This window comes from Platichthys flesus, chromosome 15 (assembly GCF_949316205.1).
Source record: "Platichthys flesus chromosome 15, fPlaFle2.1, whole genome shotgun sequence".
Classification (NCBI taxonomy): domain Eukaryota; kingdom Metazoa; phylum Chordata; class Actinopteri; order Pleuronectiformes; family Pleuronectidae; genus Platichthys; species Platichthys flesus.
In genome coordinates this window covers 11,252,076-11,270,183 of record NC_084959.1, presented here as the reverse complement: position 1 = coordinate 11,270,183, position 18,108 = coordinate 11,252,076, and the positions used below count along the sequence as shown (strand labels likewise).

Below are 18,108 nucleotides of genomic sequence, written 5' to 3'. Positions count from 1 at the left end.
AAAAAACAACACTTGTCTGCAGGGTTAGTAGGTGAGGCAAACACCATCAGAGAGACCTGCGGTGAAGGACGCGTCGAGAGGAGAGAAGATGAGGTGAAGGAGCGAAGGAGCGGCAGAGAGAGGTAAGTCAAGGAGCACGGGTCATTTCCAGTGTTGATTAAGGCCTCCCGAGGTTAATCATGCATGTGAGAGATAGAGAGGGAAGAGGAGGGAAATGGAGGAAAAATGGATCCGCGCTATGGGAGGCAAGGAATATGTTTTATTCATGAAAGTTTTGCATGAGGCATGATCTGCCAACGATTTACCATTCTCCCGCGCCTGCCCTCGCTCTCTTTATTACCTCCTCTCTTTAAATCACTTACTTTTCCTCCCTTTTCTCACTCACGCAGTTGGGTGACATACAGCCCAGTGTGATACATTTTATTTCCTTTGTGCCGGCCACAAGAGAAAAGTTAATGGTTTAACACCATACCGAATGGTGGCAAATGAGGATTCTCTTTGAGCCGGGTTCTGCAAAAATATGACATGGTGTATAATTTCAGCTCATTACTGCAGTGGTGAATGTGACCCTGTAAGATATCGTTGAAAATGGGAGTAACTCTACGCTTGATTGCAGTATGGTCCAGTCTGCAGTATGAGTCATTTAATGGTTGCAGCAAAGTGCCATTAGCCAACATGGGTGCTTCCAAAATATATCTTTCCAGCTGTGAATTAAAAGTAGCATTTGTAGGACATTAACGTCTTTTTACACCAACATTTGCAGGTATATGAAGGTTCTCTAAACTTGGGTCCACCTGCTTAAAAAGGTGGTTTGACTCCTTTCTCATTGCCAGTAGAGTAATTCAGTATTATCCCCCGCTGCGTCATGTTCAACGTTACGAACGCTCAGAAAACCGAGGAGCACGGCTACTGTAGTTTAGCATGGGATATGACCGACCACATGACGATTGAGAAAATCCATGATTCTGCTGTCTATTGACTAAAGTTGTCAAACCTGAACCCCCCATCAACCATTTGTAGCTGTAAGATAACATGACATTACAAAGGCAAAACATTTGAAATATCAGTTTTGCTCTCCCTTTTCTCCTCTTCCTTTCTTCTACCAGTGCTTCACAAACTAACAATAGTCTAGGGATTCCTAACCTTGCCTAGGCCTAGCGTCAGCGTCTGGTGCTACACGTCCAGAGGGACTGAAAGGGCCAAAGGGGCCACGATGATGGTTATATTACAGCAGCCCCGTGGTGTGTGCGTCTAATTGACCCGCGGAGTAGATTCTTCCATTCTACCCCCTCTGGCCACCCAGACCTGATTTAAATGTATCTCCTGAGGGAAGAAGGCAGCTGCTCTCTTCTGATTTCCATGTCTAAATTTAGGTCCTTCCCTCACTCCACCTCTCCACTCTTTCTCCCACTCTCCATCTTCTCTCGCTCCATCTTTTTTTTTTCCGATTCACATCCATTCCACTGCAGTTCCCTCATCTCTGCTCCCCTCGCTGCCTCTGTCACGTTTCCTCCTCTGGCTGATCCCTGAAGGGTGGCGTTCCCACTTTCTTTCTCGCTCATTTTCATATTCTCTTTGTCTCCCCCGATGCTCCTCGGGCTTTCAGATTTATCTCGATTCCTACCTCGGTTCTTCTGCTCCGTTGTGTCTCATGGAGAGAGGGGTGACTCTAATTGCACTCTACGTTGACTGACGTGCCGAGGGTAAGCCAGGTCAGCGTCTGCATGACATTATGAAGCAATGACATAATTCAATTTGCTCTGCTTTATTTGGCTTAATATATATATGCCACCTTCAATCGTATAGTAACGCAGTTGTGATTGCATTGGGGGTTACAGCAAATCGTTATTTTCCACAGAAGACCAAAACATTTTTTTTTACCCTCCACACAGCTGCCTCCCTCGATGAGCTGAGTCTTAAGTTTGAATGGGTCCGCTCAGTAGCCTCCCTCCCCCCGGTATAAGAAGTGGCTACTAAACAAGGCTCCCAGCAAATCCTCCACACAATCATCTGGCCTCGTGCCTCCCGCCGCACAGCATCCAGTGTCCGGGTATTTCTCAAATACAACAACTCGAAGGTACAAATGCCAGTGGAGCCAGGAGAGATATTCACCGGACACAAAGGCCCTTTCACAGACTCAGAACATATTCCAAAGCAAACTACTAAACAAATAAAAGTGATACGAGTATTCTGAATGCTTCCTGTTTGCTCTCTGACATGACCTTTCAAGCAAGAGCAGCTGAGTCTACTAACCTTTCTTATTTAGGTATTCAAGGAGCAGAGAAAAAGAGGGAGATGCAGGCAGACAGACGGACAGCCCGGAGCTACTGACCTTTATAGCAGAACGGCGGCTCAACTGAGCTGCAGAGCTGTGATGTATGGCTGGGAATACAGGATTACGAAATGGATAGAGCCAGGTCGTGGTTTTGATTAGCTGAGTCACCTTTAAAGCCAGCGGAACATAAGCGATAAATGCAGACTTGGGATCACATTACAGCAGATCTAAATTTAATGGATAATTCCGGTTTATTACGGCTCAGGCCTGATGCAATGTTAACCATAATTTCAATCTCTCATGAAAATAAAACGGCAAAGTAAATCCTGAAATCTGGCGACAACAAGCGAGAATGAAAAGCAGGAGGAGCAGACAGGCTGTCGACGAGCCAGCAGCAGATTATCTGCAACATTATCTGGAGACGGAACCGAAAGTTAGCAACCGACGTGATGTTGGAAATAATCTGTATTACACAGATAAGCTGGTGAATGAAATGCACATATTTGAAATTACATCTGTCTAATGATTACGGAAAATATGTTTCTGATTGTCTGTGACTCGCATAACTCGACAGCCATTCATATTATCGGCTTCAAACTTGACATGTGTATTGTTAAGGGCCCAAGTTTTGGACATGTGATATATTCAATAGTAATAAACTGTGTGTAAACAGACAGCCAGTGCTCTGTAGCATTGGCGGCTAGGACTAATATAAAAGTAAGTGATGTTGTTGATAATGACAACGGGCGCGTTCAACAACAACTGATTATCCATGTCAGGGCTCTACCGAGTCAAACTTCACCAGACTTTGCCGGTCTTTACTCTTCAATTAATGCAGCATCACCACAGCCAAAGCAAACAACCCATTTGAAAAACAGGCAGGTTGAGGAACACTAGTATGTCTAACATTGCCTTAAAAAATAATATTTCATTATTTACTTAAACTTATTTTAAATTTAGGGTTAAAAAACATGGTGAAATCATGCTGTAGCTATTGTTTTTTTAAATCATGCGTTAAAAAAACTGTGTTTGAAACCATACCAGCAACAAAGGTGATACCTCTCTATCTCTCCCCTGACACTGTGTAATCTGACTTCAAGTGTCTCACTGTTCGTAAAGCATCCCTCTCACGTGATCACGACAGAGATGCAAAAGATTACACAGTACATGAAACACATGCCATGGCCAGTTAGTGTCTATGAGGTGACACAGGTGGCCACGCAGCTGGGTGCACACGCCCCTCAGAGGGAGGCAGCTGGGTGACATGCCGATTGCAGAGACTGTTTCCGACGGCGCAAGATCATCTCAAGATGAATTCATCAAGCGGCCGCGTGCCCTTGACCGGGAAAACGTGTCGACAACCTCCTCGCTGGTTTAGAGCATCAGCAAACAGTGTGCTAGAAATTCCACATTTCTTTCAAGAACCATTTTCAGTTGATAATATGGACGACAAAATGTTTTTAGTAACTTCCTGGAACAGAAGGCAACTTATCAGACGAGTGCATCATCACTCCCTGCCCTCGCTGTGGGACTCTTCCTCCCACTGTGGCAATTTTCACACAAACCTGTTTCTCGGGAACATGTCAAACACTCTCTCACACACACACGCACACACACACACTTACACTTTGCCATAACCTTTTTAACGCCTTCTACAGATATGCATCCCAAATCCATGTCGCATATATCAACATTTTCTAAAGCTATTAGACCTGACATGAAAAACGAGCCTCCGGTATTCTCACGTTGAAATTAAATTGCATGTACCTGTGAAAAAAAGTAATCGCCAGTGTGACTAAACTATCTATCAGTCTTTTGAAACGAGAGAGCACAGTGGGACTTACGGCTTTCTATGTAATTTATCTCTTAAACCTCTTGAAAGCAGATGAGGAAGTGAAGCCAGGCTTGACACTTGGCAGCGGCAAGTACCCACACATTTGCAGCTTTCATATATCATTAGTCCTCTGTAAGTCAAAATATACTGTGCTGATGAACAAAATATTTAAGGTATTTACAATAGAAACACAGGCACGTTCAAATTATATCAACTGCAGCCGTAATGTATGAAGTGAACATGCTCTCTCTTGATCCTATATAAATCCAAGAACAAATGCATTTCATGAAAATCCTAAAATCTTTGTAAAATTGATCTGTAGATTGGATCTGATTGTTCTATTTTGTTAAAAAATGTTGGTGCTACAATTGTCCATATCATTTCCTGTGATGTTTGAGTGTAACATGGCTCTATAGCACATACTCATGAAGTGGAGAAGCATCTTAAGTCAATGAGATTAGTGCTGGTTTCCTCTTGACACCGTGAAGGAGGAGGATTTCGAATAGCCTTGATCTTATCTTCTCCTTCTTTAGCTGAGCAGCATAATGTTCAATCTAAGTCCTACATTTTGGCCTTATGCTCTCATCCAGGTCCAAACAGCATCAATGACCTTCTTTACTTTACTCATTAACAAAACCATGTACACATTATTTGTACAGCCTAACCAAAGCATATTGCAGAGAAATTAAATTGTTGATTGATATCAAAAGACTATCTTGATGCAATGAGGACTACAACATGATTTCACATAGAAAGAATACACTAATTAAAACTGTATCCAGTCATGTCTACAAAGAGATAGGTTTTACATAACTCAGTTAAAGTGGAGGATCTTATAGCGCATGTCAAACATTTTCATGACTTAGGGCCAGAAATTGCTTCACCAAGTTGGATTTCAAGTAGGTACATGGAATGGAGAGCAGTGATTGGTCGGCAGATCTGAGTGGTCTGTAAATAGAAAAAGGGAATGAGGAGTTCAAAGACCTCATGCCAGTTTATGAAGTCTTTTAGAAACATAAAATAATATTAAAAGCAATTCAGCCCTTCACTGGTAACCAGTCAACAGGACCCACCACAGGGGAGACGTGGTCTCTCTGCTTGGTGCCATGTAAGAAACTCGGCAGCTGCATTTTGAAACAGATGCAGAGGAAACATTCCTGACTCATTCCTACATAAGGAGAATTGTATTAATCAAAACAAGTAGAAATACAAATACGGCAACATTTATAACAAAGAGGATTAAATGTTTCGTTTGTAGATATTCCTGTGTTTCTCATCTGAGGATCCATATTAGAAAAGAAAAAAAAAAATTGCCAATTGTGGTCCACCACAGCTGATGGATGCAGAGGAAGAAGTTGAATGAGATGCTTCTGTCTTGAAGGCAGGAGAAAAACCACAGATAGGGAGAGGAGTCATGGACTGTGTTGAAGTCACGTTGAAGATTTAAAACTAATCAAATAGTCCAACGCCCTGAAACTAAAAACAGAGTCTTTCAGTAGTTGCCCTCAGGAGGCTGGACTGAGGTGAAAGGTCATTGGTACAGGTGAAATTAAATGCTGTGACAGGTGTTCTGTGCACAGGCCAGCAGGGGGAGCTTTATTCAGAGCAGAGTGGAAGGCATCTGAAAACTGCCTGGAAAATAACTGGGTTAATAAAACAGGTATATTCCCAAAGAATGCTACCAGGCACGATAGATGAATGTATATGTCTTTTTTTAAATTAAATTAAAATAAAACCATTACAAAAAGAGTCTAATAAGAACACTGAGCTACACATATCTCTATATATATTTAAGCAAATAAATAAAAAAACTGGGATGGGCTTAGTGTGTGCTCCATCTATTCTAGTTCTTCTATTGAAGCAGGAAAAAGTTTTGTTCCACTCGCGTTTGTGAGTGAACTGTATATTATTTATATTTAGTGTGTGTTTGTGTGTGTGTGTGTGTGTCTCTGTGTGTGTGTTCACAGGCACATTCCAAACTAAACTTGCTCTTCTGACACTGATAAGACTCCTGCTGTGAGCAAATTGAATGCATCCCCTGCAGAGGGTTGAGCTACCTTTGTATTCAGCGCTCACATACAACCACCTCAGGACATTTCTGATGTGGAGATATGAAATGAATTACCCGGCACCAGAGAAGCTGGCTGCGGCTCTGCTGTTGTCATCTACATACAGTACAGTAATTAGACTGGGCAGCTGTTGGTGCTGCCATTGCAGATTCTGACATCCAACACACAACCCCAGGAGTCCGATCAACAAAACACCACCTATTCCTCCGTGGTGCTATCAGGTGTTGTTTAAGCACGGTGAGGAGAGACAGACAGAGGACGTTCTTTTTGTGAACCACAAGCTGTAACAGTGTACACAGGTCTTTTTGGCTTGTTTTTCAAGTGGGTGAGGATGTTCCCAGTACAGGGTTGAGAAGGGAATTAACAGACAATGTTACGGGAGTGACAACACATCCGGGAAAGGATTTCTCCTATGATAGCACTCAAAATATATATTTTTAAAAGCCTAAGCACAGAGCTGTTTCTCTGTTTTTCCCTTTTTGTTGTTGAGGAAAAACTGCCTTGGTTTGAATTTTGGTTGATTCTCAGAAACCAAACCCACTGTATATGCCACTGCTTATAAAAACCCCACGCACTAATTTCAAGTTGGTGATCAGACATGCTCTCAGACACTTTCATCACCCGCCCAGTATTCCTGCCCTTGATTCGGCAACATCCATTTAAAAGGGCAGACACATAAACCCCTGCCCATTCTCTGCGTGGAAGCCATCTGAGTTCAAGCTCGCTCGGTCCAAAATGGCCTGAGATCTCACTATCCTCCCCCAGTCAAGGGCAGACATCTCATGGTTTTTATGACAGAGGTAAAGCGAGCATTCATAAATACTTCATACTCTGCTTTCTTCCAGCTGGCAGAAGCGAAGCAGAAGAAGCTGAGAGCAAAGGCGAGCACGGTAAGGACAGGGGTACATATTTTGACAGATAAGCGGAAGTAAGGGAGGAGGGAATGGAGTAAATAAGTGAGGCAAGTGTTAAAACAAGAGAACAAAGTCTTGGATGCTTCCTCTCCTGCAAAGAGGACCCGTTTTTTTTTTTATACATGGCTCAAGATGTTAAGAAGATAAATATGCTCCCTGTGAATATTGCATAAAACGTAAGAAGAAGGTAATGTCTCTATGTGCCTGGTCCTCTATGCAAGCGCAGATAGTGTGTGTGGGTTTTGTGTGTAAAAGTGAGAAATATAAAGTAAATGTTATTTTCACTTCATCCTTTTTCGATATGGCAAAATCCCAGTCTCATCTGTTCTATTTTAGGTGTTACAAGGACACAGAAGGCAAATCTTCGACTACATACAGTGTGTGCACGATCAAATATTCTGCTCTATTCCCTCTTTAAATATAAAGCCAAGCAATGGCAACGCAATATTAGCAGCCATCCACACGCTTGCAGGCTTAGGGAGTTTTGTAAATTGAATATCGTAAAAGCACAAGGCCGGGGACAAATCTGATTTATTGTGGCTATTGAAATCCTCAGGAAAAAATATTCAGACTGATGTGGTGATGCAACCGGCCCCACGTCTCAACCTTTTTTCATCACGGGAAGCTATTTATTTCTTGTGCTTTCATACGGGGTGAGAACAGGATGATCTCAGGGACTTGCAGCATTCACGAGGGAAATCAAACTAATCACTGTTGCCACCAAAAACTCCGAAATTCCCCAAATCAACATGACACAGTGTGATTTTCTAATGTGCGGTGATGTGTTGACAGATACTCTTCATTTAAGAGGGATCTCGGGAAATGCTTTCATGCCCCCGGGGGGGTTTTGCAAGACTCAGTGAGCAGAAAGTGCAAAATAAAAAAAATAAAAAAAGCTCTTAGCATTTGGCTTGTGTGTCAGACTTAGCTAAACTCAGACGGATTTAAATCACACCATCAGGTCCCATAAAACAAAAAGACTGTTGAGGAAGTGCCGAAGACAAAACAAATACAGGCCTGAGCTGATATTGAATACAAGGGTGTTAGATTGTGAAGGCACAGGGTTTTTAGCTCAGCCACGTCTGTAATCACACCTTCGCCTCGAGTTGCTAGGTGATGACAACACTTTCGGGTCGTTCACAAAGAAATCTCTCGCATTTCTAAAAACCTTCCCCGAAGATGTGAACTTATGGTGTTTTTTTTTTCTCTCTTAGGTAGGAAGTGTCTGGTAGACTTTAAAAAAAACTCATGTTAAGGCATTATTACCTCGAGAAAGGTACTTATGTTGTCATTGATGTTTGGTATTTAGCAGTATTACACACAAACTAAACTGATCAGATTCCCTTGACATTGGGACATCGGCCAAGAATAATTACATTTTGGTGCAGACCTGGACAAAGGGGCAGATCCAGGATTTTTTATTCAGGCATGTTTTTTACCCGAACTGCTTTTCGATTCAAAGCAAAAAGACGACTAGAAGACTAAGACAGACACATATTCATAAACACAGAATGTAGAGATGCCATGTCCTTTTTCACACTCATTTGCAACCCCTACTGACGTCATTACATTGTCAGATGTTCTAAAAATAACCCAGTTTCAATAATAACCTCATTGAAAAGGAGGAGAAGGAGGGAATAGACAATATTGAAGGAGAAGACAGGGTTTTGACGTGGGTTGGGTGACGACTATATACTTTTAAGGGGTACAGATTCACATTAAATCAATCTGTGAGCACATCTGGGTGAGACTATGTATGTGTGAGCGAGAGTGAAGGAGAGAATATACATTGAATAAAGAGAAAGAGAGCAAGACCATGTGACTCATCCCTAGAACGGGATCAAGCCAAGCTCATTTCTGATCAGTGTACGATGGAATTTTCTAAATACAGTTCCCTGGTGAAGATGACCCACATGTAGAATTGGTGAAGAGCAATGAAAGGATGTGAGGCGTCTTCCTGATGGTACTTGTGACCCCAATTGAAGCAAATTAGCAAAAAGAGGATAAATCTGATATCTGAAATGAACTTCTTCCAGACTGCAAACTTGATTGACACTTTTATTTTCCCTTTGGTGCGTTTCATATTTTCACAAGTTTGGCTCAGATAGTGATTGTTTGATTTACCAAAGACAAACTACACATCTCAACATAAATACTGCATCAAGTCCATCACTGATTCAAATGGCTGAAATCTGGCACATATGACTCGATGTACACATTCGGTCTGTATCTCGTGTTTGCCTCTTCTGAGCTGACGCCAATCCACTGATTTGACTCATCGAAACGACTCTGTGCAGGAAGTGACTGCGTTCGAGAGCCGCTCCTCTGTTATCATCAGCCAAAGACGGCGGCTAAACAGATGGAGAATAAAGTCGTGGTTGACTAAATTCTTAGGTTTGGAGTGGGATATTTACTGAAGCACGCAGCTGAATATAATCAGGTTATCTCCTCTCAAATAAACACCCTGCCTCTCCTCCCTGACACCCTCTCTCTGATCCATAATCCTTCCCTCAGTTACACACTGCCATCTTGCAGACACAGAGAGCGACGGGGGAGATTGCGATCGTGGTAATTTACTGCCGTCTTCCCAGTGTCTGACAAAGGTATAAAGGACAAAATAACACAATTAAATAGTCAATATGAATATTATATATCTAGATTTAACAAACTAAAGACCTCGGAATAACCTCTTTAAAGTAAATGCTATAAAGCAAATGTTTGCAAAAGAAAAACGATGCGTAATTCGTGATACATGTGAGCTTTATGTGCTACCGCTTCAAAACCAGGACACACATCCTGATTCTGAGCCAATTAATCACAAACATTACACGGGTTTGTTTAGTGTCTTAACTAAACCCCACCAACAAAGTGGCGGATCTCAGATTTATCTAAGTCAGGGGCCACAGAGGGGCGACAGTTGACAGAGAGGGGGCAGTTATAAGTCCAACATCCATGCACAACACATGTTTCAGTAAGGTGCACATTTAAGGCACTCCTTGTTTACTGTTTGCTCTATAGCTTTGAGCAGAGCCGCACGTCCGACTCGTTGATCAAGTGCTTTGAATAACCTCAAATAAAACTTCTTAACAACATGTCATATTTATTGTTAGGATTGTTGGTAAGTGAATAGTTTATTAAAAACAAGACTACTGAAAGGATAGGGTCACTTCAAAAGCGAATCAGATTTCAGCTGTGGTCAGTGCCCCCCCCCCCCCTGGATCCACCCCTGGATCTGCCCCTGACACCAAGATCCCATTACAACAAAACTGGGCATTTCAAATCTGTAATGAATGCTGTGGCAAAACGTGTGACAGCTTTGAAGCCAAGCAAACAAAAAAATCGAAATAAAATAAATGCAGCCAAATCTTTTGAAGCAAATCCAGCTCGGTGAAGTAATTCAGCTCGACTCCTCTGATGTGAGATTTGTAAGGCTGAGGGAGCAGCGGGGGGGGGGGGGGAAGCGCAGCCACGACTCACCTCGAACTTTGCCTTTTGAAGCCATCACTGGAATCCCCAAGCAGACAAGAGGATGGACAGCGAGAGAGGCAGACGCCAGAAAGCAGAGAGAGGGGAGAGGACAAAGACAGAAGACAGAGCAGCTGATTAGATAACTGCGAGAGGAACAGTGGGCCCGTATCTGTAACCGGAGAAGAGCGGAGTCTCTCTATCTTGAATGTCAATCAAGAGTGCTGACACCCCCCCGCCACCCCGCCACCCCTGCCTTCCAAATTGTTCAGCCCTGAAAGAGAATGTCCTGATTTAGCTCATCAGCAAATTGAGAGCTTACAGCGTGGCAACGTCACATCGTCTGGGCCGTGTGAGGAAGCTTGTTGCCGTCTAATGAGCGTGCAAGACCCATAAGGATAAGGCCATGCTGTAGATATCATGTGGTTGATTAGTGAATGCCGTGCTTCATTGGATTTCTTGTGGAAATCAAAAGACCTCTCTTACAGTGGCTGACGTATGTTTTATGTGGACACACAGGAAGTCATGATTCTTGGTTTTGTGTGTGTGTGTGTGTGTGTCTGTGTGCGTGCATGTTCTCAAGACAGACGGCTGGCTATGATATACGGCTGTGAATGACAGCACTGTGATCAGCGAGGAGATGCACAGGCAGGAGCGCGGTCTAGCAGAGAATATGCCATCATATGGGAGGGTTCAAAGAAAACCACGCGGAGCAAATGAAACCATGTACACAGGAGAAAGACAACCACAACACAGAGGACCTGACCGACAACGGGAGCATCGCCTCCGAGACATCCTGCTGGTGAAAACACAAGAGGAGAGGCGAGTAAACAACCCAGATTGTCTATTAGTGTGCGCATGTGCCTGTGTTTTTCGTGTGCGCGCGTCCCAAGGGAATGATTCTTATGCTTCACACACACTGCTTTGCCAAATTGATGGATCTATTGGAATGCCTCCAGTGAGCCTGAAATGAGAGGAGAAGAACAAAGAGAAATCTAAGTGCAGGTGCACAGTCTGCAGGTTCTAAAAGAGTCTGCCGATTTCCTCTGGATTTACAGATCTCGAATATCAGTCCAATCGTACATAACAAATGTCGAATTGTATATGTTAGTAGATAAACGTTCTTTAAATGGATCTCAAGACTGAGATGGAACATACAAGACGTCCCCCTGAGATGCAAACCAGATGCCAAATAGTCTGACCACTTTCACATACATTTTGTTTTGTTCATATCTGAGCGCTATTAAATCCTAATAGCCAATTCTCGCTGGCTGATGGAAATGATTATGTTTTATTAGCACCGCTTCACAGCTTGCCAAGGTAAGAGAAATAGAGTGAGCAAGGGAAAGTGCAAAAGATAGAGAGCGATCATTTCTTGCAGTTCTTTAGAATTCAAGAACACCGCGCGGAGCAATTGAGATTGGAACAAAAGGCTAAAACAATCACATAAGAGAGCATTTCTCAGAGTTTCTCTTTTGCAATGTTCTACACAAGTGCAAACGCACAGGCGGCCGGGGACGATTTCACACGTCGCTGCTGTGTCAGTGGTAAAGGGATAGAGGAGCCGGCGGAGAAACGGGTCAGCGGGTGTCACGTCTCTACCAACACTGCCTTTTGCATGGGACTGATGGCTCTGTGAAATATTCCCAAAGCAAAGTCTGACCTCGCTCCCTCACTGCCTTTCATCGCGGCTGTCAAGGTACGAGTCTGCTGTCACAACAGCGCCTCTGTGATCTCTCCCAGTCAATACTCAAAAGAGGAGGAAAAAAAACCGGCGAGATCCTGGAGACAAGCACTGGTAATGACAGCTGTGTTTATATAACAGATACAGAGAGAGAGACACAAGAATCCAATTAATTACACAATGGACACCTCGCACAATACTAATGATCGGACAGAATGTATGACACACGACACTGTTCCCTGGATAGAGTTTAATCTGGTTGTTTCTCTCAACATTGAAGCCGACACGCTCCTGGAATTCCTGTTTCTTCTGTTGTCTCACCGGTGTACATCAGACTTGCTGCACGTTTATCAGGTGAAGGCTGTTTGCATCATCACACGTGGCCATATTCTTTTAGTCGTGCGCATGCAACTGTGTCCTTGGCGATAAGGGTCGCCTACTCAGCTGGGGGATCGCTACAGTTTAAACATATTTCTTTGCTTCTCAGTCCAAACTTTGATTCTTGTTGATTACTTGTCTTAAATTGGTGAAATCTTTCTTCATAGCTGCGAGCATTCATGCATTCAGTCCCTCCTGACTCTGCTTGCACAAACAAGCACACACACACAAACATCGTCATTGGGTACAATAAAAAAACACAATTGTGTTTTGTGATCGTGGATCTCTCAGGATGGATGTTAATGCCGGGTCTGAACAGGCCCTTAGCTGCTGTAAGGGGGAATCTGTTTGCCCCCTAGTGGTAAAAAAAAACACGTCATGCAGCTTTAACCTCATTCCATTGTCTCTGGAGAGTGATAATAATAGTGTGATAATAGTAACTAGAGAATGTTGGCTTTCAAAACCTGTTATCTGGAGGTAAAACAAGGCCCACTGACTGAGAGAGGAGAGATAACAGAGATAACTGAGAGTGAGATGAAAGGAGTTTTCTGTCCTGCAGGTGCAGCTTAAATCAGCATTACAGAAAGAAGAGGAAAGTGATCATTGAAAATACCTGGTGATTGACACGGTTCTGTTACTTGATGTAAAGGAATACTAAGATGCAATGTAAACCTAATTTTTTAAATCTATTTACCAAAACACTGCTCGGAGCCATTGGTCTAGGTATCACATTAACAAACACCCTTTTCTTTTCTTGTTTTTTCTATGAGAGAATGAGAAGTGAGTGACGGTGGGATGGTTGAAGAGAAAAGCTCAGAGTTGCAAGCAGGTTGTTCTCTGTTTCTGCAACTGTCAGCGGGGAGCTGTCATAAATAAACTGTGACAGTTCACAGAGACACCACCTACTGTGACACACTCGCACACACTCACGTGCACACACACACATAACAGTGATCATAGTATTCCCTTGGGGTATAAGTCTCATGGGAGGACATGTGTTCCATTGCAACAGTCCCTCCTGTTTTCCCTCCTCGGGCTCAGTCAGGAGTTTGTCTCACCTGCCTTTTCTTGTTCAAGCTCCTTTTTTTATTAACCCTTTCCTTACCCGCATCCCTCTCCGTCTCCCGTTCTGTGTTTTGTCAGCCCCCCCCCCCCCCCCTCTCGGGGTACCTCTATCAAAGTGGCAGATATATTCAGCGCCTGACACGGAGTGAAAAGCCTATGGAGATCGATGTGTGCAGCGCGCCTCTCTGAGCTGTCACACGGCATGATGGAGAGTTAAGCTTATCTTTCGTACGGCGGCAGCTGTTTTGCCGTATGTTTGATGTACTCCGGGCCCTTGGAATCCCACCAATATTCCAACGGTGAGCAGATTGCTGTAAAACCTTAACACACTCTTTGTCACCCTATGACTCGGCTGTACATGGAGCCATCAACACACACACACACACACACACACACGTAATTCCATTATGACACATATTCATTGTGAGCCGCGACTGCATTTGATTCCAAGACAGTCATCAGCATAAACATGGCTGCGAAGGGGCACAAGCAAATGTATTTAAATCTTATTTGATTTAGCACAGCTTTTGCTAAATGCCACAATTCATCTCGGGGTAATAAAGGAGATGGTAAACAGTGTTAATAGATGGAATCAAGCTTACTTAACTCAGCTTATTGCCACCATACTGCTTGCTTTATTAGATCTGTCTACCACGTCCTTGTTTTCTCACATTACAGGGAGGCACACATCTGTTTGTTTTGTCATTTAATCTGGCATATTTGATTTCCACTCCTTAACACAATCATACACACCCTGTCCACGGCACAATCATCTGCTCACAAGCCATGAGCCAATAAAACGCACACAAAGACGCACACATACGCGAGTTCACACGTGTTGAATCCCACATGCACACACTTCATAACATTTGTTCCATCCCCTCTAAAGATGGTCCACAGCAGTGTTTATGGTTCCTTTCAATACGCCTCGCAAACATTTTTCTACCGTTCTGGAAATAACCAACCAATCACCATCTGGTGAATCACCATCTTCACACCAGGTGTGAATTGTCCCAGAGCCACAGTTCCTTTTTAGATTTACAGTTCGGCTCCTCTCACTGTACGGTGTAGATTTCATAATCGATGATAGATGAATAAAGCAGAATACTGTTAACAACATGGTTTCTAATGACATCAAAAGCACAAGATGGCCGTCCCCATATCCAGATTATTGTGGTCGGATTTTGTAGAATGGAAGGAAGTCAAGGGTCAGCTACAATGATCAAGGTCATGTCTAAATGTGATAAATCAATGAAGTAACTTATCGGCAGGTCTGGATGAACATTAGGAAGAGGTATCAGTGACCTGGTGGTTTTGATGTCGTGACATTTCAGTGCACAGATTCTCTGTCACTTGACTTCACACCTGCTCTATAAGAAAGGTCACAGCACACACAGCCATGAAAGCACACAGTATGTGCACGGTACACAGCCGCTTCCACTGCACTTCCACTTGAACACAACACACACACACACACACCGTGTACCACAAAAAATGTTATTTGACAAAATTCGCTGGCATACATCCCTGGTTCCATGCACAGAAAGCACACCCATGCTGCCACATATCACACTGTCCTTCACACGCAGCAGACTTCATGGGAGGGACCGTGTGGGATATGTACTGCACAGAACGCTGTGCTGATCTTTCCCCCATGGTTTCAGAAGTTTGAAATATCTTGGTGATTCATTTGGACACTGCTTGACAAATAAGCTCAGAAATATCAGCTTCTATCTGGAGCCTTTTGAGAAATGAAACAATTTGACAGAGGGAAAAAAAGGGACGTTTAAATATTGTCTTAAATAATCACCCCAAAAAGTTTTTGGGAGTTTTATTTTGTGCCTCATGAAAGTTACATCTTTGATGCCAATCAATAATAAAAAGAATTTAAGATTACTTAAATACTGAGATATCTCTGATTTTCTTCTCATCTTTCCTTTCACAGAGACGTGGTTTTTCTTGAGTGAAAAACTTTTATAAGGAGGATTAAATGTGCCTTTCATAAGATATACAGTGAATACACTTACATCAAGGCATCAGTCTTCTATTCTGACTTATTTATAAGCATGATTTGCGGCCAGCCACCTGATTTGTATGGTTATTGCTCATAATGCAATCATCCTCCTGAAGAATATTCACAAAGTGATGTTCATGAATTCATTCTATGTAGTTTCCATTTGCCAGAAATGTTTGTGTCCCTCCATTTTAGCACGGCTAAGCTGGTGTTGTAAGCCGGGCTGTTTGATGGGCTGTTTAGCACTTTGTACGTCTGTCTGCTGCCAGGTATTTCTGCAGCAGGAGCCATCTTTCTTAAGAAGCAGCGGCCCTCTAGAAAAACACAGAGCCAAGAGTTTGTCTCATATTACAGGCACAAGCTTGACAACCATCCAAACCCTTCCCACACAGAATAAATAAGAAAAGTCAACATGAATTATGACCCTGGGGACTGTTTAGAAGCCAGAATTTGTTTTGCATGAGTTCAAAACTTATCAGCTAATATTTATTATTTTACTTATTCATTTGGCTCTTGATGGATTCTGGATGAGTATGTGCTTGTCTATTACAACTGCTAAAACAGGAGCTGCGTTAATCCATGAATCCCTCTGAGGCTCTGAGGCTCTGACTGGACTGTAGCTGTGGCAGCGTCATATCACTGAAATCTTCAATCCACTCTTATCAGGGTTCTGTGAATAATAAACACTACCAGTCAAAAACATACTTAGATTTTATCAATATTTCCAGTTGTTACTGAATTTACATTTTTCAATGTCAAATTTAATCAACATTTTCACATATTTGACTGATTCAGCAGCCGAACATCGGAAACCGAGCATTTTTGAGAGAAACTTTGTCAACACTGCTGCAGAAGTTAACCTACAGACTTGTAGGTTGCTTTACATATATGTTTAATACAGACACTCAAAGAGCACATACCTCAGCCAAGACCCAACCGTCTTTATGAAACCACATTTAAATTCACAAGATCAGGATTTTGAAGTGTACAATTGCTGACAAACAAGCATAGAAAACTAACCAACAAACAAACATTACAACTTGGAAGATGTATTGACCCTCAATAGGGTTCAAGTCTGCAGATTGTACAGGTTGTCCATTACAAGATGCAAGAAGCCACTGTTTAGTTCCTCCTTTCTAAGGCCGTTGTATCAAGTCATCGGATAAATACGTTTGCATTTACTTTCCCGGCTTCAGTTACTTGCATTGCTGTAGAACAACTGTACATTTACCAATTTCTTAATCCCTTAAAAAGACAGGTTCTCTAGGAACTTTATGCGTCTGCTCAGTGATTGATGCGCTTTTTTCCCCTTTTCCCCTTGGGTAGTTGGCCGCTGACCTTTATAGTATTTACGATTGTGCACTGTACTTGAACTGCGGAAATTTCAATAAAACCTGTAAAAATGTGGATGTTGTAAAACTGTGACCTGTAGGTGAAGTGTGCAATGTTTTCATCCAAAAAGTGCAGTGGATGGTGTAAAAGAAAGAAAGATGAGATGAGAAAAGATAAAACAAGTGTAGGTTTGATCACGGTCATCCTATAAAAACTGCTCTTGACCTGAAAAACAAATCCAGTCACACACACACACACACACACATTTTGCCATTCACAGCCTTAAAGAAAGTCCCCCAGGCATCGAGTAGCACATTTCAATTTCCACAAAACACCTAAGGGATATCAAAATCATGAATCTCTCCAACAACAAAAGTCAAACAGGAATTGCTATTGGATGATGGACACACCTGGACGCGTGCACGTGTGCACGCACACTTAAAAGCACACACCGCTCACTGTCACACAGCTACTGCTGTTCGATGACGGACAGTCCAGGTAAAGGCCATAATTCAGCAGATGCTTTTTGTTTCCACTGCTTCTTCAAATGAATAGTTTAGAAGGTGAAGTTATATTGTGATAGATGCCTTGAGGGTAACAAATGGCTTCCTGCACACAAAGCCTGGAAGTGGATGCGGATGCCTGGTCACCAACCTGTAATCTCCAGCCATTCGTCACAGGGTGAAGGCACAGGAGGTTTCGTAGGAAAACTTCCAGATAACACAGGCTTCATTTTTTACGCTGTGCAGAGGTCAAATCCCTACAGTATAAGGAGCTTAATGGCAGCAATGCTCGATTCAGCATCAGGTGCTCTCTTTAATTTAAATATATGGATGCCATACATTTCTCAGGGCTTTTCCGTTTTGCATCTTTATCCCTACTGTTAGTCAGAGATCGTGTAGAGGAGGAGAAGCTTTTATCCTCGACGGAGCATCTGGAAAATGCCTCCTCCCCTTGATAGTGAGACTTTGATCAAAAATGTGTCATAGCATTTTGCTCGAGCTGAATTATTCAAAGGTCAGTGCACAAAGGCGTGTTTGTGCTGTGTTGCATTACAATGGCTAGAGTGAAGGTAAAT

General features: G+C 42.7%; 1 protein-coding gene across 3 annotated transcripts in view; it reads right to left on the bottom strand.

Moving 5' to 3' along the window:
* cadm2a (cell adhesion molecule 2a) overlaps window positions 1–18,108 on the bottom strand; it is a 189,634-nt gene that overhangs the window by 47,885 nt on the left and 123,641 nt on the right. For 2 of the 3 annotated variants that reach the window (XM_062406362.1, XM_062406364.1), the window contains exon 2: window positions 10,570–10,596. The exons of the other annotated variant lie outside the window; for it this stretch is intronic. In XM_062406362.1, coding sequence (XP_062262346.1) covers window positions 10,570–10,596 — 27 coding nt within the window. The remainder of the gene's footprint in view (window positions 1–10,569; window positions 10,597–18,108) is intronic. 3 annotated transcript variants of the gene reach the window in all.